The 22966-nt window shown below is 41.3% G+C and overlaps 1 protein-coding gene across 1 annotated transcript in view; it reads right to left on the bottom strand.

Annotated features, from left to right (window-relative positions):
* Positions 1-21649, bottom strand: part of NWD2 (NACHT and WD repeat domain containing 2) — a 253510-nt gene extending 231861 nt beyond the window's left edge. The window contains exon 1 of the mRNA XM_075858996.1: positions 21244-21649. Within this exon, the coding sequence (XP_075715111.1) occupies positions 21244-21394 (151 nt within the window). The 5' untranslated portion in view covers positions 21395-21649. The remainder of the gene's footprint in view (positions 1-21243) is intronic.
* Between the last annotated feature and the right edge of the window lie 1317 nt (positions 21650-22966).

Here is a 22966-nt window from a genome sequence, read left to right as displayed (position 1 = left end):
CTTGTTGCGGAGAGGTTTGCTCTTGTAATAATTCCTCAAGGGCCAATAAGGTTTCCTTCTCCAGAGTGGTGTTCAAACCCAAGTCCATATCTCCCCTACTATGTAGTTTTCTCAGAACCAACTTCCGTGAAAATAAATGAAGGTCTTTCAAAGCTGTAAAATAATCAAATGAGTTGCTTGGTAAAAAAGATAATCCTTTGTTCAAAATATCGCATTGTGTGTCAGAGAGGGTATATTTAGATAGATTTATTACCTCCAAATTTTTGGGCTTTTTTCCCCGTTCATAAGGAGATGGGGTCTTGCGTTTAGCAGCCTGTCTCTCTCTGTTCCTTCTCGGGAATATGGGATCTGGCCTGTTCAATGCTGACTCTCCAGTCCATCTATTTCCTGTTTGTTCATCCGAGGTCTGAGAGGACATGGACCCCGATCTAGAGCGGGGCCCAACCCGTGGGTTCCCTCGTCGCCATTTGTATACCCTCCCCTGTTGGAAATCGGTAATATCTCTCTGGAACTTTTTAGTTTTAATCGAACAAATCTCTTGTTCCCATTTTTGGAAGTCTTTCTCTAGATCAATGTTAAGTTGATCCAGTGCTTCACTAGAGAGATCTTTTTTGAGGGAGGTCTGTAAATCTTCGATTTCTTTTTCAATCCCCACCAGGGTAGTTGTATTTGATTGGATCAGAAGATCCATAAACCCACGTGAACATGTGGTGGCCAGTGATTCCCATTTATCCTTAAAGACTCCCTCATCTGTGGGAAAAGATGGGAACACTTGGATTCTAAGACCTCTTGGAACAAGGCCCTTACTTAAATATCTGTCAAGAAAGGCCTTATTCCACCAAATCCTGGTCCTATGTCTGAGCAGTTCTTTCAGTTTGTTAGTTTGTTCCCTCAAATCCCTGCCACTGTTATCTAAGAGCGTGTTAAAATCTTCTTTAAAAACCTCATTTAGTTGCGAGATCCAAGACTGATCTCGCAAACGGAAGTCCATGTTAGGCCTGGAGCCAGAGGCTGTGAAAAACACAGAAAATACGATTATAAACAAATGTCTCACAGGGACAGGTAGCTGGTTGGGTACAAACCACATTGGTATGCAGTACCCCCACAGTGTCATGAAATAGCAAACTCACTGATAGCATAGCATATATATGAGAAAGAAAAGAGTCATGAGCTATATATAAAGTACAAAATACAATTTTATTAGATATAATTGACATAAATGATTTTAATAAAAAACATGGCGAGGTTTCTAAAAAGAAGAAATATGCCTGTGGGTCACATTTGGAGAGTATATACGACCATGGGTATATTTGTATAATAAACAATGAATGACACGAGAGCATGCAGGTATATATTGCTCAGGGATTGGGGGCCTATGTGACCCAACTTGCAAATTCATTGATTTTTATTTAAAGCCCTTGGTTGAAATATTACCTTCGTATATAAAAGATACGACTGATATGCTCACGAGAATCGATGGGATTGCTCTGGAACAGGACATGTTACTAGTAACGGCTGACGTTGAGTCGCTATACACAAATATCAGACATCACGATGGGGTGAATGCGGCCCGCTTCTTCTTGGGGATGAGCAACTGGGACAGCCAGACACAAAATCTGATCATTGAACTATTAGAGTATATTCTTACTCATAATCTATTTGTGTTTAAAGATACCTTCTATGTGCAGAGGCAAGGCACTGCGATGGGCGCGGCATGCGCTCCGTCATATGCGAACCTGTTCCTCGGCTTCTGGGAGAGACAGGTTCTGCAGGGTGGCGGCGCCCATGCCGCTGACCATGTGCAGTGCTGGCTACGGTACATAGATGATGTATTCCTCATTTGGCAAGGTTCTGAAAAAGCCTTGACTGACTTTATGCAAGGGTTGAATGAGAATATGTTGAACATCAAACTAACATATATTTCTGATAAACACAAGATAGATTTCTTAGATGTGACTATTGAGACAGCTAGAGGGGGACTTCTACAGACAGATGTGTATAGGAAGGAGACATCAGTTAACTCCTTCCTACATGCCACTTCAGCGCACCCACATTCCACTACAATGGCTGTCCCAGTTGGTCAGTTCCTGAGAATGAAGCGGATCTGCTCCTCTGAGGAAAAATTCGAAAAACAAGCACAAGATCTGAAAGAAAGATTCCGAGCCAGGGGATACAGTCAAAGGAGTATCAAACAGGGGTACAATCGAGCCAAAAAAACAGAACGGAAGACTCTCTTACATCCGATCGGTATAAAAAAGAAAGATCAGACGGATAACAAAATTAGATTTATCTCCACTTTTAACAACCAGTGGCAAACAATGAGATCAATTTTAGAAAAACATTGGCCGATTTTGCATACAGAACCTGTTATCTCTAGGGCTCTACAAAGTAATCCCCAGATGACGGCCAGAAGAAATAGAAACCTGAGAGACATACTTGTTAAAAGTCATTACGTACCCTTACAACTCAACCCCTTTTCCTCAAGAGGCCCGATTCAAGGCTGCTACCCCTGCGGCAAGTGTGTGGCATGCGCCAACATAATAAGGACAAATTCCTTTACTTCTGTTAAAAACGGACGCCAATTCAATATCCTGCATTACATATCATGCAGCACGACCCATGTTGTGTACTACGCAACATGTGGCTGTTCTAAAGTATACATTGGCCTTACTTCCAGACAACTCAGGATTCGTGTTCGTGAGCATGTGAGGGATATCCAGGCTGCAGAACAAATCAGTGACGTGTCATTACTAAAGACGATACCTAAACATTTTAAACTACATCATAGATGCGATCCTAAAACGTTTCTGGTGCGAGGTATAGACACGGTTCATTGTGGTGTCAGAGGGGGTAATGCGATTAAAATCCTTGCACAAAAAGAGTGCAGATGGATTATTACCCTCGGTACTATGACCCCATCTGGTCTAAATGAATATTTGAGCTTTTCTCCCTTTTTATAGAATATACCCATTCACTGTAATCTTTTGCGTTTTTTAGGCGATTTTATGCGTTAATATATACCTGATCCACCTGGAAAATGTTACTAACCTTTTGTTCCCACCTCTAGATTTAGATCCGGTCGTAGTTCTTTCATGAGGACCTTCTCGTGTTTTGATGACCACGATCCATACTGGAACAATTTGAAACATGACTATTCAACTGATGAACAACAGTTACCTGAATATGAAATGAATAATATGTCCCAACATTATATTTTTACTATATTGTAAAGTAGGATGGCTGGGATGTTATCTATTTTTTGAAATTCCCCCCTTTCTGAGACCCTTGGTAAATTTTGGTGTATATATAATTTTATCTATAAATATTTTTGTGATCATATATTTTACACGGTTTAGCACTTTCTCACTGCACTTACCAGTATAATTTGTGTACTGTTCTATATATATTTTATCAGCACAAGTTACTAACAGATTTCCTATGGATTGATTTCATCTCTTTTTTGTGCATCTTTGCTTCATCACCTTTCATTTCCCTTCCCCCCCCCCCTCCCTTTACTTTTTCCTTCCTTCCTTTCACTTTTCCTTTCTTTCCCCCCCCCCCCTTTTTTCTTTACCCACTTTTGATATTTTTATATCCGAGCATTAGTCTCGGTCTTATATTGTAATATTATATTATAAATATTTATTATATATATTCTTCACCATTTAATTTATTATTTGTTCTCCTTTTATGCAACAGCATACACATATTGAGTTTCTGTTAGTACTCTCTTCTTTTTAAAGTATATGTATATCATCCAATGATTGCCTTGATGTCTATAGTCAATCCCTTGATTGTGCCGCTTCAGGTTCATCTCGGGGGTCTTTTCTGGGGACGGGTGCCATCCATCTAAAGATAGATCTGCCTACTCATACACTGACCACATCTTTGGGGTTGCGCATGAGCAGGGATGCTGGACGCGCGACTCGGTCCCCTCTCCTCTATACGCCCCTCTGCGCTTGCGCGATCTCCATGGAGACGCGTCTTTGGAGGCGCGCACGCGCAGTTGGGGCGTGATGACTGGTGACCGAGTTCTCGTGGTCCATGCAATAATCCCGCGCATGCGCCGTGGACCTCTGATGTGGACTGACACCCGGAACTTCTCTTCTTTCTTCTGCGATTCGGGCCGTGGGACAATATAAAAGGGTGGACAGGATATAGTTTAGTTCAGACCCCCTGAGGAAGCTGATACAGCGAAACGCGCGTTGGGGTGGCCTTTCACTGTCTGTGGATCACGATCTTACTTTCTTTCAACTATGGGTGAGTGTATACTTCCTAGCTCTATTCGGTGATTCCGGAGTAGTAGCCATGCATATGGTGTATACTTTACACATTGAGTGCAGCTATTACTATAAGTCCTTGGACTTTTTAGATTGAATGGCACTTTGTTCCAGTAATAGGGATTTCCTCATATGGCACACTTACCTTTGACATAGACTTTATGTTGTCCTTTTTCCCTTTAATATCAGCAGTGCTGGATAAATTGTTAACGGTGCATTTGAGCAATATATACCTGCATGCTCTCGTGTCATTCATTGTTTATTATACAAATATACCCATGGTCGTATATACTCTCCAAATGTGACCCACAGGCATATTTCTTCTTTTTAGAAACCTCGCCATGTTTTTTATTAAAATCATTTATGTCAATTATATCTAATAAAATTGTATTTTGTACTTTATATATAGCTCATGACTCTTTTCTTTCTCATATATATGCTATGCTATCAGTGAGTTTGCTATTTCATGACACTGTGGGGGTACTGCATACCAATGTGGTTTGTACCCAACCAGCTACCTGTCCCTGTGAGACATTTGTTTATAATTGCATTACCTACTTTGCAGCATTCACTTATTCTTTTTTTTTAATGAATTGCTTTATGGAAACTATATACAAGCAGGTTAGTTGCTGTTGACAGATCATTTAATAGCTTTAAATGCTATTTAAGCCTTTAAACACCTTTTTAATAAAACAATGTATCAGGGTTTGTAATTTTTTTTTTATTAAAAAAAAAATGTTTCTTTTTTTAGATACAGCTTCAATATATGCAGGATCCACCTGTTATTGATCACATATAAATTCATGAATTTAATTGATTTGCCAGTCACTGCACTGGTTGCCTATCCCCTTCAGAATAAAATTCAAGCTTATCACTCTCACCCACAAAGCTCTCCACAGTGCTGCACCTCCTTACATCTCCTCCCTCATCTCTTTCTACCACCCTACTCGGGCTCTACGTTCTGCCAACGACTTTAGATTAAAATCCATCTTAATCCGAACCTCCCACTCCCGTCTCCAAGATTTTTCTCGTGCTGCACCAGTCCTCTGGAATGTGCTACCCCAGACAATCAGATTAATTCCCAATAACCACAGTTTTAAACGTGCCCTGAAAACACATCTATTTAGACAGGCCTATAACATTCCCTAATCTGACTCCTTTCCATGGCCCCCCTTATAGATTAGTCATCAGAATAAGATTCCCTCACACTCCTTCTCTTCATGTCCGTCACACACAGATACTGGCGGGTGACCGGCTCATGCAGCTTTATGTGTGCCACCCCGTGTGTATAAAAATGGCTGGACTATTGTACAGAACAAACACTGTTACACTCCCTTATTTCCTCATAGATTGTAAGCTCTTGCGAGAGGAGGCCTCACTCCTCTGGTTTGAATTGTAAATGAACTTTGTCACTATGTAATGTCTGATATTGTTTGTTTTATGTTCCCTCTAAATTGTAAAGTGCTGCGTAATATGTTGGCGCTATATAAATAAAGATTATTATTATTAATATTATTAACAGGTGAATCCTGCGTGTCAGAGATATGCAGAACTCGCTGTCACCGAAGGTGTCAGTCCCACTGACCTGACGGATTTGGGTTTGAGTGCAAGATACAGCTTCTATGTATCCAGGATACATAGAAGCTGTATCTCAAAAAGTTTTTAAAAAAATGTCATAAAAAACAAATACAAAGTTGTTTAAAATACAATGATACCTTGTTTTATTAAAAAAAAAAAAAAAAAGAAAATAAACTGTTTAAAGGTTTACATAGCCTTTAATCTAGATTTGGGTTGTTTTAATTTCCAGGTATTTTCAGGAATTTATTAAAAAATTAACATCCAAATAGTCTGGTTAACCTAAAACTCATATGGATTTTTTTATGCATAGGGTTGTAGAAGGTATTGATGCGCTAATAAGACCCAAATCCCATTCACAAAAGGACATCATTATGTAATCAAACAAGTAAATAAATACACATAAGCAAATTTAAAGATGCCCAATATACGTATCTGACAATTATCTGTTTTTAACAGATGAAAAGATATACACAATTCTGAACACAACTGTTGTAATTCTGCATCTCCTGCACAGCTCTTAAAACTCCTGCTGCATGTTCTGTACCCAGAAAAAAGTTCAGGTGTTCTTGTACATGTACTTGGTAAGAGATAACTTACATGATCTATTCACATGGTTTAAAGAGGGTACAGGCAGTGAAGTTTAAGGTCTCATGAACACGAACGTATTGGTTTTGCGGTCCGCAAAACCACGGGTTTGTTGTGGCCCGTCGAACTGCAAAAAAAACATTGTTGTGCATCCATGCGTCATCTGCACTCACGGATCCACAACAATTCACCAGTATTGGTGAATCCGCAAATCTGGACTGTAAAATTACTTGTCCTGTGTTTTTGTGGCACTGATTTGCCTCCCCCACACCGATCCGTGTAATCCCAGTCATGTGCATGGGGCCATAGAAAGGCACGGATCCGCAATTTATCCGCAAAAATGCGGATAGATTGCGGCCGGAAAAATATGGTCAGGTGCATGAGGCCCTAGTAGTATTCCTTGCGACTCCATACAGATTGTCACGATCTGTGGGTATGTGGACCCACTGGGCCGTACTGCGGTAGTAGGATAGCAGCTGGCCAAACAGTGTACCACAACACAGACATAAAGAAGATCTTGGAAGATATCATTGACAAATTCCTGGAAGACCATGGGAGCGTTACACAGACCGAAGGGCATTGTAGTGCCTGTCTCGAGTTTTAAACGCCGTCTTCCACTCATCACCTTGACGGATTCGGATCAAATTGTAAGCCCCACGCAAGTCTAGTTTAGAGAAGATCTTGGCTCCTCGTATGCGGTCAAATAGTTCGGAAATTAGTGGCAACGGATATTTATACTTGACCGTGACTTGATTGAGACCACGATAGTCCGTCTTTTTTTTTGACAAAGAAGGCCCCGGCCGGGGAAGAGGACTTTTGTGTGACGCCCCTTTCCAGATTCTCCTTGATATAGTCCAACATAGACTAAGTCCATGGTAAGGAGAGAGGGTATACCCGACCTCGGGGAGGGGACGCATTTGGTACCAATTCAATGGGGCAGTCATAAGCCCGGTGTGGAGGAAGCGTCTCAGCCTCCTTCTTGCTGAAGACATCCGCAAACTGAGAGAAACGAGGGGGTAATACTGCCAATGACTGAGGCAGAGGAGGTTGGACAGGATGGATCTGTAACAGACAGCGGCAGCGACATTTGGAGCCCCATTTGAGGACTTCTCCAGAATTCCAGTCCAGGACAGGGGCATGTAGTCGAAACCAAGGCAGGCCCAGTAGGACAGGATTGACAGCTTTAGGCAAAACAAGAAACAAAATTAGTTCCGAATGAAGGGCTCCAACTTGGAGCTTCAGCGGCTTGGTTTCAGATACGATCGGGTCGGGTAGAGGCAGTCCATTCACCGAGGCAACAGTCAAAGGCGTCTTCAGAGGGACTGTAGGCAAATGGAGAAGATCCACTAGGCCTTTTTGGATGAAGTTTGCTGCGGATCCTGAGTCCAGATATGCAGAGACCCAGTGCATCTTTTCACCAGACGCTATGGTCTCGGGAATGGACAGTTTAGAGAAGAACTTTCTATCTAGCGCCGTTCCACCTAGGGTTTTCTCTACAACCAATCCTAGGCATTGGAGATTCTTTTACTTCTGAGGGCACAAACACACAACATGGCCTTTGAGGCCGCAATTCAAAGTCCTGAAGTGTGTCTGCGGTGTTTCTCCTGGGCAGACAGTTTGAGCCAGTCCGCCTGCATGGGTTCCTCTGGTGGGACAACTGGTGATGGCAACAGGGATTGCTAGAAGATAGTAACCAGCTTAGGGAATCTTCTCTCCCGACGAACCTCTTGGGATCGCTCCCAGATCCTCATGTCAATCTGGGTGGTTAGAAGTATGAGGTCATCCAGGGTAGGTGGCAGATCACGAACAGCAAGCTCGTCATTAATTTTAGGAGACAGTACCTGCCAGAATGTAGCCACCAAGTCCTCGTTGTTCCAGGACAGCTCTGCAGTCAGGGTGCAGAACTGAATGGCGTACTTGCCAACGGAGGTATCCCCCTGGCGAAGGGTCAGAAGAGATGCAGCTGCTGAGGAGACTCGTCCAGGTTCCTCAAATACCATGCAGAAAGTCTGTAGGAAACACTGGAAGTCACTGGGTCTCTGGTCCCTGATGTTCCAAGATAGGGTTTGCCCATGCTAGGGCCTTGCCAGTAAGGAGTGAGACTATAAATGTGATCCTTGCGCCAGCAGTAGGAAATGCTCTGGCATGTAGACTGAAGTGGATCTGCCACTGGTTCAGAAATCCGCTGCAGATCCTCGCGTCTCCGTCGTAGCGAGGAGGTGGTGGCAATGAGAATCGGGAGTCGGCACTGGTACTGACAGGAGGTGTAGCAGGAGGAACAGTTGGAGCAACAGGAACGGATGCTGAGATTACTGCAGCTTGTGCATACAGCCGATGTGTAATGCCAATCACCGCCTGGAGGAGTTGGTCCTGTCGTAATTGGCAGACTAGCATATCCACCTGCATGGCTTGTGATGTCGTCACGGTCTTGGGTTGACCAGCGGGGTCCATGGCCTGAGCATACTGTCACAATCTGTGGGTATGTGTACCCACTGGGCCGTACCGGGATAGCAGCTTGTCAAACAGTGTACCAAGTCAATGTCTATATAGTCCAAGAACAAGGGTACCTGTAGCAGTTCAGACAGTAGTAACGGCTAGGCTCACATGGGACCTTGGCAGCAGACACCAGGCGTGGTGTAACACAGCAGGCGTGACCGATGGCACAACACGACTCCAACTTTCTAAGGCAAAGGAACTACGGTAGCACGGGATACAGGATACAGGTAGCAGGTACGGGAACACTGGAAAAAGGATAACACTAAGGTACCATTTGCAAGACTAACACGGGTAAACACAACAACGCTCAGGCAATGAGTGAAAAGGCAGAGCCCTTTTTATAGTCCAGGGTGATGATGGGTTAATTGATGATTATTTTCTTGTGCACACGCTGGCCCTTTAAGGCCTGGTGACGAGTGTGTGCGCGCACCCTACGGGACTCAGCAGAACGGAGCGGAACTGAGCCCTGGCGTCTCCTGGGCATGAGATGTGGGCCAGTGCTCACAGATCCATAGCTGCGGCCATCGGGGGGAGGGGGGGTGTGAGTAATCCCGACGGTCCACCGCCGTGGACGCTACACAGACTCTGTGTGCCGCTGTATGGTGCTTCTGTCAGGCACCATATTCTTCCCTAGCAGCTACTTCATCCATTCAAAGGAAATCCAACAGAATTTTTTTTGGGGATTCTCTTAATGAAATTGGAGTCATATGAAAGTCAAGGCCTCTAAAGACTTCTACTGATTCTGTATTATAGCTTTGTATGCCTCAGAGTTGTACAGAAACATAATAGGGTTATGTGCATGATGCTCAAAGGGGGTGTCCGCTTTGTACAATTCTTTTTTTTAAAATGGTCCCTTGGTGATAACAGCTGTTCCCCTGTAGACACCCCCAGGAATCAGCTGCAATCTGTGGGAATACCTGCAGAAAGTGTTCATTTTTCCTGCACTGCCACCAAAGGAGAAATGAAGAATTACACAGTTCCCATTTAAATCATTGCATAATGCGAAGCCAAGCTGGTCCTTCAGAGTGAGAAACACTCTAAGTTTACTGGTATTTTCTGACTCACAAATCCTTCCGATCCTACAAAAAACCATGAGGCTTGGAATTGTTCCCATATACATTACATAAATTCTTCTCTATTAGGGGTGCAACAGCTTTTCTATTGACATGCATTTAACATCTGCTTTTTTTAAACCTCGATATCATTTTTCTAGTAAATATTAAATAGCGCTTTTTTATAACAAAGGCTCAAGCATTTAATATTGTCTTACATGTTCAAAGTAATAATCCACTAGACTTTACTGAGTAAGATGATTGTTTCGAGGAAAAGTACCATAGAACAGTGAAGCTGTAATACAGAAATCTACTGAGAGTCTTCCTTCTCTCAGCACGGCAGTATTTAGTGCAATGGGTGAACAATGATGTTTGCTTCAGTCTTCACGCTTTTGCTGTTCCCTGCACCCCTTAAAAATCGCAGCTTTGTGGAAAAGACATAAAGAATCTATCTAATATGCATGGCCACATTCAACCTGAGGAGAAGCACTGCTTTTGAAAAGAAAATAGTTAAGAGTTTAAATAGTTGTGTCTCGAAGACGACAGAAGCCATTCAATAGATAAGTGAAGACTGAGTGAACAACATTCAATATATACGTATGCGGCTGCCCTTTTTACTGGAGTACGCACCAAGTTGTGAAAATGTCAAGGAATTGATAGGCTGGAATCATCTGCCGCATGTGCTGTGTTAGCTAAATGGAACACAGAGATAAAGCTGGATTTGAAATAACTTATTTTTCACAATGTAAAGACACATTGCATCAGCAAATGTTAACAATCCTGAGGCACAGGCTTTTATTGTTTGACATGTTGAGAAATATTGATTTGAATGTGTTTATTTAGGTTGAAAAATACTGAAATTGTAGCCCCATTTATGTTTGAAAATACAACGTCTTTAGAAAAACTGAATACAATTCCTGATTTAAAGGATTTTTAGAGGTTTTGTAGGTAAGAAAAATAAAAGAATGACATGACAGGGAGAAACTTTAGTCTTCAGCTGTCCATAGACGTTCGATTTCTGTTTGCAGATCGCATTGATTTCAGCAGAACCTGCTGACAATCTAATGACTTTAGGCAGAGATTGTAAATGTCTAATCCCTGTCATACCAAGGAAAATAATCAACCGGATGGTACAATTTCTTCCTTAAGACCCCACTTATCCATAACATTTTTTAGTGTTGAGGTACTCAGCTGACTCTAGGACTTAGGCCCCATTCACATCAAGTTACTGCCCTACGTTTATCGTGTACATCAGGAAAGCTCCCGACGTGCATGAAAAACGTGTATATAGGGCTCCATTATCCCAACGGAAACCAAAAGAGTGCCCTTTTGGTCTCCGTCGGGCTGGTATATGTCCGTATACATTTTGTTTGAAGGATGCAATAGCGTATGTCACTACGCTATACCATCCTGTCCTGACAGTGGAATAGCCCCGGGCAGAGCATCTACAAGTGCTCTGCCTGGGGACTACAGTGCTAGGGATCTCCTGAAGTCACTGTTCATAAATAGAAGTTACATCAGAAGCCTTCCACAGCACCAGAGTCCATGGGCAAAGCACTAATAGATGCTGTGCCCGGGACTCCAGCCCTAGTCCCCGGGTGTCGTATCCGACTGTATGCCATACAGTGGGATACATTTGTGCCTTTCGTCAGTGGTATACGTCGGGAAGTACTACCACAGAAGGCCTAAACTTGATGTGAATTGGGCCTTAGATGCCTTAAGTTGGTTCAATAATCGATTTTGTGGATAACATTTTGTAGAAGTGGAACTAGACACAACAGAAATGGGCTGGAAGTACAGTTGCTATGGGCAATGACCACAGTGAAAATTAAAATGTACCAGTGGTGGTGAACAATTAGCTAGAGATACCAGGATGGTAGTCAGCAGACCAGGGATCGATAATGGAGATCAGACATTACTGGGTCTGTGGTACCGCAAAGTAGACATGAGCAAAGTTAAGACAAGCCAGGGGTCAGATAACAAAGGTGAAGCAGGATCAGTTTACAATACAAAGGAGAATCTAAAAAAGTAGTCCTGGAAGACGGGTCACAACATTTTCAGTCTAAGTTCAAATATGAAGAAGCAAAGCACAAAAGTAAAACGGTACAAAAACACCCGTAACAGAAACAGAGGCCAGTTTGCAGCTAGTTCAAACAGTTCACCTTTGATTAGCCGGGCGGCAAGGTGCTTTGCGCATGTGCCATATGGGAATACAGGATATGTTTGTGACAGAGATGCAGTGTTAGATGAGTCTAAAAACCTCTAACTTCTCATGTTCGACCAAGCTAAACATTTAATGATCATCTTGGAGCTGATTGCTGTTGGCTGAATAATGGTTGCCATTAAAACGACATCTCTGCACATACACAGTTCCACAAGTCATCCCCTCTATTGGGGTAAATTAAATTTGCACACATTTAGTGCTGGGGTCCAGCTGTCTTGCACTAAGAAAGGTGCACACTGATTGGTACTATGATTGTGTTGCTTAGACTAGTACTACTACAAGGGCATTGGGGCTGATACTAATATTGGCATAATGTGTTGACTGTCCATTTTGTATGGGCATAAAGATGCCCGCCATTACTGAATGGACGGTACTGTGTGTAGGCATATTTGTATGGGACGGCCACTATTATATGGTACTGTTCCATCTACTGTATAGGCATTGATATGTCATTGGAAACATTTTATATCTACTACGTAGTTGGCACAGTTTTTGGTATGAAACTATGACTGACACATTTGTAAAGTGTACTTCTACAGCTATTATTCCTGTTCTGGTACTACTATGAGCCCGTCTTCACTGTGTGAATACTACTGTGGGAAATGGCTGCAAAGTGGTACCCCAGAGTAGGCATGTAGAATGTGGTGCAAACAGTAGTATTTGGCACATTTCAAGTGTGTCAGTAACATTACCCAGAATGATATACAATATTATCTTGAGCTTATGGCCATTGTTTTTTTTGGAATTGTGGTCAGGGTTATCAGGGGTAGGATAACAATAAGGCTTCCCAATTACAATATCATTGTGCCTCCGTAGGGTAGTTAGCCGGCCACTCCTTCTACATAAAGACATTTTCATCTTGAAGAAAAACTAACTCATGATTTAAGCCTGTAGTCTAAAGTCCATAAGTAGACTTTCTGATGCAATAAATACAAGTTTGAAGTCTATTGACTGGTTTACCAGGCAAGTCCAGTGAATTTGAAATACTTAGGGGCATTATATTTGTACTTTCCAAGCATCCAACTAAAGCATAATGAACTAATAGAAAGTGGTCCTATAATCAGCCCAAGTGTTCGTTGAAATTGATGGACGCCCTTTAAATTCCAATGCATGCCCATTGATTTGATTGAATGCATATCAGTTTAAATGGGCGCCCATTGATTTCATTGGGTACTCTGCAATACTTTGTTATTACTGAAGCAGCAGGACAAGAGGCATGCTTATTGTGGGTACCCCCAAAAGTAACAGCTGATTGAGGCCAAGTACTGAACCCCTGTAAAACCAGGCCATATAACATTGAATGTTTAGTCTGTATTTTTTGGGTTGGAAAATAAACTGTGTTCAATTTATTTTTGGATAATTACAAACACTAGCAGCATGTTCTTCAGACCGTTTAGCTGTGGTCTATTGTCCTGCCATGGCCTAAAACAATCAATAGAAAACCGTCACAGCATTCAATTCAGTCTCACCAAATGTCTGATAGTCCATCACAATATCTTGCAGTGTTTTAGCTCTTCTGGCATTTACGAAAACTGTCTTGAGCACTGTGACTTAACGTGTCATGGTGATAAATTGATCAATATTCTAAAAAATCTTTAAAGCTGCCGTCCATTGAACCATGTGCAGGGATATGCACCTTAGGCTCATCTCAAACGAGTCTGTGAATATATCCATTTACTTCAGTGCTTGCTATAACATGATAAATGATCTTACATCCATGGTTAAAGTTTCAATGTATCTAAATCTTTATCAATACTATAAAAAGTGATATATATTAATTAAATAGTATAATAGAAATCTATTGGTGGCTGCATCAACTATACTAATTGTCATGATTCATAGCAATTGGATCAATATTATAGTGTAAATGACAAGATTAATTTTTGCTTAGGAGTTCGCCGTCTGAATAATACAACTGACAGTATGGTAAGCTGCAATAGTGTACAGAAGTGGATTGGTTCAGTACTAGATTGTGCTTGGAGGTGGTGGAGCGATGACGGGATCAGTACAATAGGTGCATACTTTAGATGAATAATAAGACAAGGGTGACAAAATGTCTCTTTACTATCACTTTCAACTATTTAAACTTGTAGGATTATATTTTAACACTTTTTTCCTAAGAGAATTCCTGCAGTGTTAAAAGGGTAGTCCAGGATTGAAAAAAAAAAAAAAAAAAGGTCTGCGCAAATAGAGCCACATTAACGATAGGGCTGAAGGAGGTACAGTTCCAGGTCTAAAGAATAGGCCCAGACACAGGCCAAGATATTCCGGCATTTTTTGCCACAATTTGCACAGAATTGTGGAGAAACAGGGTTTTTGCAATGATTTTGCACAGATCCGCATTGTATCTGATGCAGTCATGTTAATTACAGCAAACTGCTGAATTGGTGTGTGGATTGGGGAATTTTAGATAAGGGAGAGAAAAAAGAAAATAATTGTTTTCATCTTTATCCACCATGATCCTGTTATTATATACACATTTTTATTGCATGTTTTTTTTTTTTTTGAACAATAAGGAAAATATAAAGAAAAAAAACGTACTAAAATAATGTCTGGGATCGGCCGTTACAGCAGGATGTTGGCTTTATATTGCACCCGACACCTGCTGTGGATGGCGCAGCTACAGCTTTTGTGCCTGGGCCGTCCAATGGACATAACTGTATGCCCATTTGAAAAAAAGCATTGCTAAAATGGATGTACAGTTATGTCCAACTTTGGGAAAGAGTTAAAGAGGTCGTTAAGGATTAGAAAAAGGAATCTGCTTTTTTTTCCAAATCAGTGCTATGTCTGTCCATGGACTTGGTATTCAAGCTTATCCCTACTGAAGTGAATGGTGATAAACTGTAATACCAGACATAGCCCAGGGACAAGAGTGGCGCTGATTTTAGTGATCCTTTCTTTCTAAACATGGACAAAACTTTACTGAAGAAGGCTTGATGTTGCGGGATGCTAGCAAAGTTATGAGATAAATAGAAAAAATATACAATGTTTTTTATCAGTTCTATTGAACGATTGACATTATAATTGCAAGTAAAAGTTTAATTCTTCTACAAAAATATCAGAAAAGATTAAATATTTCCTAAATTGATAGTTGTCAGACTTTTATTCAATATATATATACTGATAACGATCATTACAATAGGAAATTATATCTAGGAATGAATTGCACTATTACTCAATGTATTATCATTGGTATCATTTTTCTGTATAACAAGGTATTCCCGAACTTGCCCTTCCAAAGATGATGTCTTTTTTTCTCTATGAATCTGCTTTGCACTCCTCAACCCTATTCTGTTTTTTCCAACTGCAAAGCTTCATCCAATGTAATTTAATTGACACAATACAGGATTTAATTGGCAGAATAGAGAAATTGTGCTGCAGCTTCACACTTTTGGTTGAAATCTTTGGCTAAGCTGTAACCTCCTCACAAGTTTACTAATGGTTCATTATGCTTCATCAAACATCGGGACAACAAGCACAACACTAGTAGCAACATGTTACAGTGTCTTTTTTATGAATGAATATCAGTTATTGAAAAAAACAAAACAAAGATGGATTATTGCATTAAAAGAATGGTGTTTTGCCACTAAAGTAACGCACGGGGGTGCTGGTTCTCATTGAAAAGACGCAGTTGGTGTTACACGCTATGCTCCATGGGGAAAAGTATGCAACCCATGTCCCATCTCTCTAGTGCCACCTGTTTCAGCTTACCTATAAGTCCAATAACTAAAAGAGCCTTGGAAAATGACAAATTATTTCAGACAAGCCAGAATCTTCTTCAAAAGGAAGAGAAACCCATCTGTAGATAGCTATTTCAGGGTATTTGCCCCTCAGGAGTACATAGCAGGGTGCTGGGTGAGATGGCCTTTGACCTAGTGTTTGGGGGGGGGTGCTGGTTCTTATTAAAAAGACACAAGGCTCTTCTATGGGTCGCCCATTGACTGACAGGGAAGCTACCTTAAATGGGTGGCACGAAAGAGATGGTTTTCCTTCTCCCAGAGGAAAGCTCATTTGCCCACTAAGGTAGGTCATGGTATATTGCTAGGATATGCTATCACTTAATCATCATGGGGGTCCAACTGCTTTAACCCCTGCAATATTTAGAATGACAGGGCTGCATATCTAGTTAAAGGGGTATTACCACCTTAGACGTTTATGGCATATTGGTCTGCTTGGCTGTTCCCGTAACTCCAATATTAATCAATGTATAGAGACATTCAGATATGAAGCTTTCCATTCATTCTTCGCCTGGGAGCAGTGGCGGGAGGGCACCACACCACGCATGGCGGGGATTGGATGACCCCTGTTCTGGCGATAGGTGTGAGTCCCAGAGCTGGGACTTGCAACTATTAGACATTTCTGGCATATCCTGCGGATTGCCCATACATATTTCAGGTCGGAATCACCCTTTAAGTGCTATGACCCCTTCACTCATTTATCCTGCACAACTGTATGCAGTTTCCTGCACCATGGTTGGCCGAGAGCGCCGATGTGAGGGAGACATGTCAAAGTGACCTGCGTTCTTTGGGTGTATCTCACTGATCACAATCTTATGGCATATCCTCATGATATGCCATAACATTTCAAGATAGAAATACCCTTTTTATTTTAGATTTATAAAGCCCACAATACTTATTGTCATTTTGTCAGTAAGAGTGGGCATGACTTCTTCCGGGTCCCTATCCTTAGATACATTTACTATTGCACGTCCTAATGAGTAACTATTTCTTCTTTAAAAAGAGCATGTAAAAGTAGACCTTAACCAAGGGCTTTCCATGGTAAAAAAAAATGCAAATGTTCTGATCAATCAGAGGGACAACCTGGCCGCATCTATGATTTCTTCTTACTGAGCTGCCATGGACGTGGCTGCGTGGTCTTACTTGGCCAATCATCAGAGTGGCATTTGCATACTGTGTGCACTCATTTGTGGTACTTTGAACAGGAGTTTGGAGGGACCACTCAGTTGTTGTAGCTCCTGTTAGCTTGTTTTATCATGTCCACCATGTAATATTACATTTCTCCTGCAGCAACCACTGCAGGAGAAATGTCTGGCTGGCGAAATACCAGTAGTGCTGAAAGACAGACGCGTGGCGATCCCCTGATTGCCACATCAGCTGCAATATAAAAGGGGTTGTCGGTGATTAGATAACCCCTTTAATCTTGTGCACTTGTGTGCATGATTAAAATATTCTGAATTTATAGATACGTTTTTGATCAACCCTAACTATATTGTTCATCTTAGCAACTAGGTGTTCAGCCTGTCTGCCCAACTGCTTTGGGTATGATTAAGACGTGTTTGTATGTTCTCTGTATGCTCCACTGAGACTGGGGACAATGAGGGAGATTTACTGGGCAAAATGAGCCGGTATGATCTTGCCATTTGTGCCCAGAAATCGTGCACAAAATATATCCTATGTTTTTTTTTTACATATTTAGAGAGAAGAGCTGTGGCTAAGAGAAGTCCAACGTGGAAAATGTATTAAGAACATACACCATCTTTTGGTGCAGAATATTGGGGGCCTATGTGTGCCTGCCGTGAGGTTGTTTAAGGAAGAGAGATGTGTCTAACATGCCCAGTGAGTGTCACTGAATACATTATACCACATTCATCATTTTGGCAAATTTGGTGCAATGGCCGCCATTTTTCCATCTCATAAGTTCATGCACTCTATGACACTGTTAATCTTCTACTTGTGGATAAGCCTTTGTATTTTCTTTGCCCTCAAGATAAAAAGTCAATGTCATACACCAAAATAATATATGTCATTATGTTACTTTATCCATAGCCTTATGATGACTAAAGAAATAAAGTACAGTAAGTCTTTCTTTTTGTACAGAGGCACATAGAAGTTTTTTTCTCACAGAGTGGTTGAGAATCCCATAATTTTTTTTCTATTGTGGCATGCCCCATCACATGCTGTATTGAAGCAATGCTACTAGGGGAGAATACAGCAATGATCGGAGTGTCTAAGGGTCCATAATACGAAAATCTTTATGCTCATGCCGAGGGACGTACATTAATGACAGGTGGCTCCCAATCTAAAATCAGAGAAGTGAGTCCTTATTGCCCTTCCCATGGACTGTGGGCATAAAGCATGATGTAGTAAACCTACATAATGTAGCTCTCGAATCGGTTCTCCCTCTTTGTTTGCTAATGTTAACTTACCTATGGACAAGATGAGCCCTGCACTGCCCAAGGGGAAGGTGGATGGGGACAACCTGAGCGCCAAAGTAGCCGCATGAACTGCTTTTATGGTGCAAACCTGTTTGCAGTAAAGTCTTGAATAAATTGACTTTAGTTTGGCCCTCTGTTTTTTTATATGAAGTTAACACTTTAGGTTTATACACTATATACGTTATATATAGTAACTAAATGTGCCTTTATGTGAACACAGCTTTGCAGGAAATACACTGTAGTGTGAAAGATTACATGATTAGGCTAATGTTGCACGACAATATTTAGTTGCTCGTGAGTCACTTTAAAATTGCAGCATTACTAAGACGCAACCCCAATGTTTCTCTATGTGAAATAGGTGACCTTACGACCTTGTTTGCCCTTGGGTGACTAAAGTCGTTGTGGAGCCCTAGCCTTATCGGAACAGTGAGCTGAATTTAATAACCTAATACATAAAAGGTGAAATTATATGTAGTGAACCAAAAGCAAACTTACTCGTCCATTTGGGAACTGCATATACTGTAAATACATGTTCTGCCAAGATCTAAATTGTCACCTTTATGAATGTTTGTGGACCAATAGTGGAATAGGGAGGGAATTGGAAAAAAGTTCCCATCAAATCAGCAGAATACAGGCTGCCATTTATGAAAACCGTGCTCTAGCTCTCCCTAGTGGACAGCCTGGGCCTGTTGTTGAGCAGCTTGGAGACTATTGGAATTTCTATATCCTCCTCCTACCCTGGGTATATTATGTGTTATTCCTGCTCATACGGGGGTGATTCTGATGAAAGTAATATACATGGAAATGAACGTATACATAATTCCCGTTGTAATCGACAAGCATAGCGTCATCAACATAGAGGAAAATGGAAATTTGCAGAAATACATCAAATAGATAATATAAGTGACATTGGCTTCCTCCATTTGTTAAGTATAAAAATATACTAAGCAGTGAGGGACCCTCTGAGATAATGTTACTTTTAGCCCCCGTGCTCTTGATACCGAATCAAGACCAGACGTGTTCATTAATAATGCGTAAGCCTAAACCCTGAAAGCTTGATACCTACCAGCCTTTTACATCAGGTTGTAGGAAATGATTTATCAGCAAATATTACATGACATACTGATAGTTTTAGCTGCTTCCAGCTTTTGCTTAGTGTAGGCTGGAAATACACAGAGCAATATTGTGAGCCATAATGTGGAGATCTGGTTTCAGCTACAGACCAAGGAAGCTCACGTTTTATGTAGAAGCCTGGAGAATCGCTGGGCATTTCAAATAAAAGCAAGGTCAAAAAAAGCAAGCTCTCAGTCACTGAACATGGGTGATCTTGTCAGGCCCATCCATTGTAAACACTTCTTGTGCTTCAAATGGAAACCTAACATTCAGCACAGGGAAAAGTGGTCACATCCCTAGTTCAGATGACAGTGATGTCAACGCTTTTTGTAGACGATGATGTCACCGGTTCACAATCTCAAAACTTACTGCTATGCAGTCACAGTCTACTGGTACTCTGATATAATGGATGTGGCGGAGAAACAATTCATTAAATGATCTCACTAGAATTTAAGAAACCAAACCCAAAAATAATTTATAAGTGACAGATCAGTCCTATGTAAACTACATTGTGATATCATGATGGGTTGCGTTATATAAAAACCTTGTAGTTTGCTGTTTTCCTTGCATTCTTTTTCCTGACTTGACATACTGTAGGTGTTTTATCCACTGTGCAAACTGTGTAACTATGTACCATTGTGTAATATCACAGCACATGCCAAATGACAAACTCAGCTCTGCTGCATCTGTTTATGTATTACTGTGTGTATCAGTTCCATTTTTTGTATATAACACTGTGCTGTGCATACATAAGCTATACGTACTATATGTCTGTATTATTTTCATATTTATGTCCTATATTCCATATAGACAACTGTCACTCTACAAAGCTCATCTATCTCTTGGTCTGGTCCCTTTAGATATGAATACCGTAGAGTCTGCTCTGCATATTATACCAGTAAAATCTTCTGTAGTAAATCTGGGGCACCTACTTTTTGTTGATGGGTTCTGTGAACACATGCCAGTCATTTATTATGCAGGATTTAGACTTCCTCAGTGTTTGACATGTGAGCACAATGTAGAGAAATCAGCATCGGGCTAATATGTGATGGATCTTCTGTAACCCAGGCATTCATCTCAGGCTCAATGAGGCGTATGGGCTTACTATAAATACACTTAATGATGAGGACATGCAAACACTCTGTAGTATATCCCCCCTTCTTCCCCAACTATTAGGAAAAGGACTCTCCCAGGTAATATGGGGTTAATTTACATACATAGATCTGTATCCTTAACTATGTTACATAATAGGTCATAACAGGAAATCTATCCTATGCTATATACCCTATAATCATACAATACATAATAATATACTTTAGCCTTATACATGATATGTTTCAATTACTGCAATATTATTACTAACAATGACAATATATGATATGATGAACTTATTATAATGTCAACAGTACAGAACAATCAAAGGAAGCAATACAAATATCATAAATGACAAATACATCGATCATAAATAACAATGACATCTATCAGAAATGATCGAGAGATGACCCTGCCCCTCAGAGCTTACAATCTAATGGACTGAATACCTATATATAGAGGATATATCTACAAACACCTGTATAAAGGACTGACAAGCATAGCACATGTAGCACGATCACTCCCAATAAAACGGTTCCAATCCCTACTGGCAACACCAAAGACGTTCTGCAGCAGCTATAGTCCCATGTGTGAGTTTAAGCAGAGCCGTAATAGACACACATTCGTATAATAAAAAGTAGGATTTACCTTCGGGGTTGGCGCTGATGAAGACCCGGACGCTTTTCCCTGTTGGCATAAGGTGTGAGGGCATTGCAGAGAGGTTCCCAGAGAAAGCTGCTCTCCTAATAGCAGAGTCCCGGGGGCATGGTGCCCTACTGCTCGCTCCAGACGGCCACATGGCACCTGCTTCACAGAGACATGCCAGGTACAAGCAGTGAAGTGGGCGAGTCACTGCTGGGCAACTTCTTATCCGCTGGTACCAACATCTAAATGGTTAATCACCTGCAGATAGAGAAGGACCGTGCCAACTATTGCAAGAGGTGACAGTGAAGGGTTAACTCCAGGATTACCGGCATCACTAGGAGCAGTTAGTTATGTGTACCCCATGCACCCAGTGTGCCAGGCTGACAGTGCCAGCAGCTGAGGGGATCTTGTTCTCTTACAGGCAGGATCGGCAGCTATTGCCACTGCTGCTGCTGGGAACATGTGACTTGGGAGAATCTTCACTCCCTCATCTCCCTCCTCTCCCCCTGCCCAGCTACAAGACAGAGGAGGGGCACCACTGGCATCCACCGCGGGAGGCTTTAAACTGGGCAAGGGGGCACAGCCCAATGCATACACACTGCAGACAGATGGACCATATGCAGCAACACCTGGAGCCATGACTGGCTGAGGAAAACCGTAGTGCCCATCTTTATTCTAGCTCCATAGTGTTCCCTGGTCCCAGGTTCCATACAGAAGTAGCAATGAAATAATAGAAACAACATGCTTAACCCTTTTGCTCCTAGAATAGTGTTGTTAAATATCTACAATTATTTTTTCTTTTCTGCTTACAGCCCTTATACAAATAATATACCCAGATATATGTTGTTACTTTTAATGTATGTATGCAATAAGTGTATTTTCAGCATTGTAAAGGAAAAAATTATATCTGTGAAAATAATGTATTTATGGTAATGATATATAACAGATATAATACACCTTATTTTCTTACACATGTAATCAGATAGGTGTTGGGTTATTGAGGCTAATAATATATATGTATGTGGAGGTAAGGATAATGGGGGTGACCGCTTATTTGATTATATCTAGATTTATATACATCCAAAGAAAGCAGCACAACCACTGGATTAGGGGTGCAATTCCTCTCAGGACTCCAGACTCACAATAAGCTTTGATGTACTGTCAAGCAGCTTTTTTTTTTGGTAGAGCTTCTACTTTATGTTTCTAATAGGGGGCGCTGTAACAAGGAAATCCCCCAGTTATTAGACCCAGGGACTTTTCCTTATATAAAGAATCTCCATGTCCTCATTGATCTTTTTTTTTTACTGGCAAAGGCAGCACAATGACATATAGGAAGAAATTCATTAGAGATCTCTCTTTCTGATGATCAGATGGGCACTGAGTAAAATTTTAAGGGACGGCCAGATTTGAAAAAGAACACCCAGTGAAAATCTAGAAGTGCGTAATGATACTACTACTGCATATAGCATCTACTCTGGACTGTTTTCTCCATTGTTGGTACAGTGGACCCAGGCATATGTATATACTACGCCACACCCCTGCTGGTGTGCCCATCTCCTCACAGCAAGCAGGTGGCTGTGCGGCTCCCTGCCCCATGTGAAAGGGGTGCATACAGCAAGGGTGCAGGAGAAAACAACCCAAGGAGGCCTACTACAGTCAGTGCTGCTATTCATGCTTTTCTATTTGGTCCTCGAGCCTAATGTGATTGACTGAGGAACCTCTGATA

This window comes from Rhinoderma darwinii, chromosome 1, assembly GCF_050947455.1.
Source record: "Rhinoderma darwinii isolate aRhiDar2 chromosome 1, aRhiDar2.hap1, whole genome shotgun sequence".
Taxonomy (NCBI): domain Eukaryota; kingdom Metazoa; phylum Chordata; class Amphibia; order Anura; family Rhinodermatidae; genus Rhinoderma; species Rhinoderma darwinii.
The sequence above is the reverse complement of the archived record's forward strand: the minus strand, read 5'-3'. Positions and strand labels throughout refer to the sequence as shown.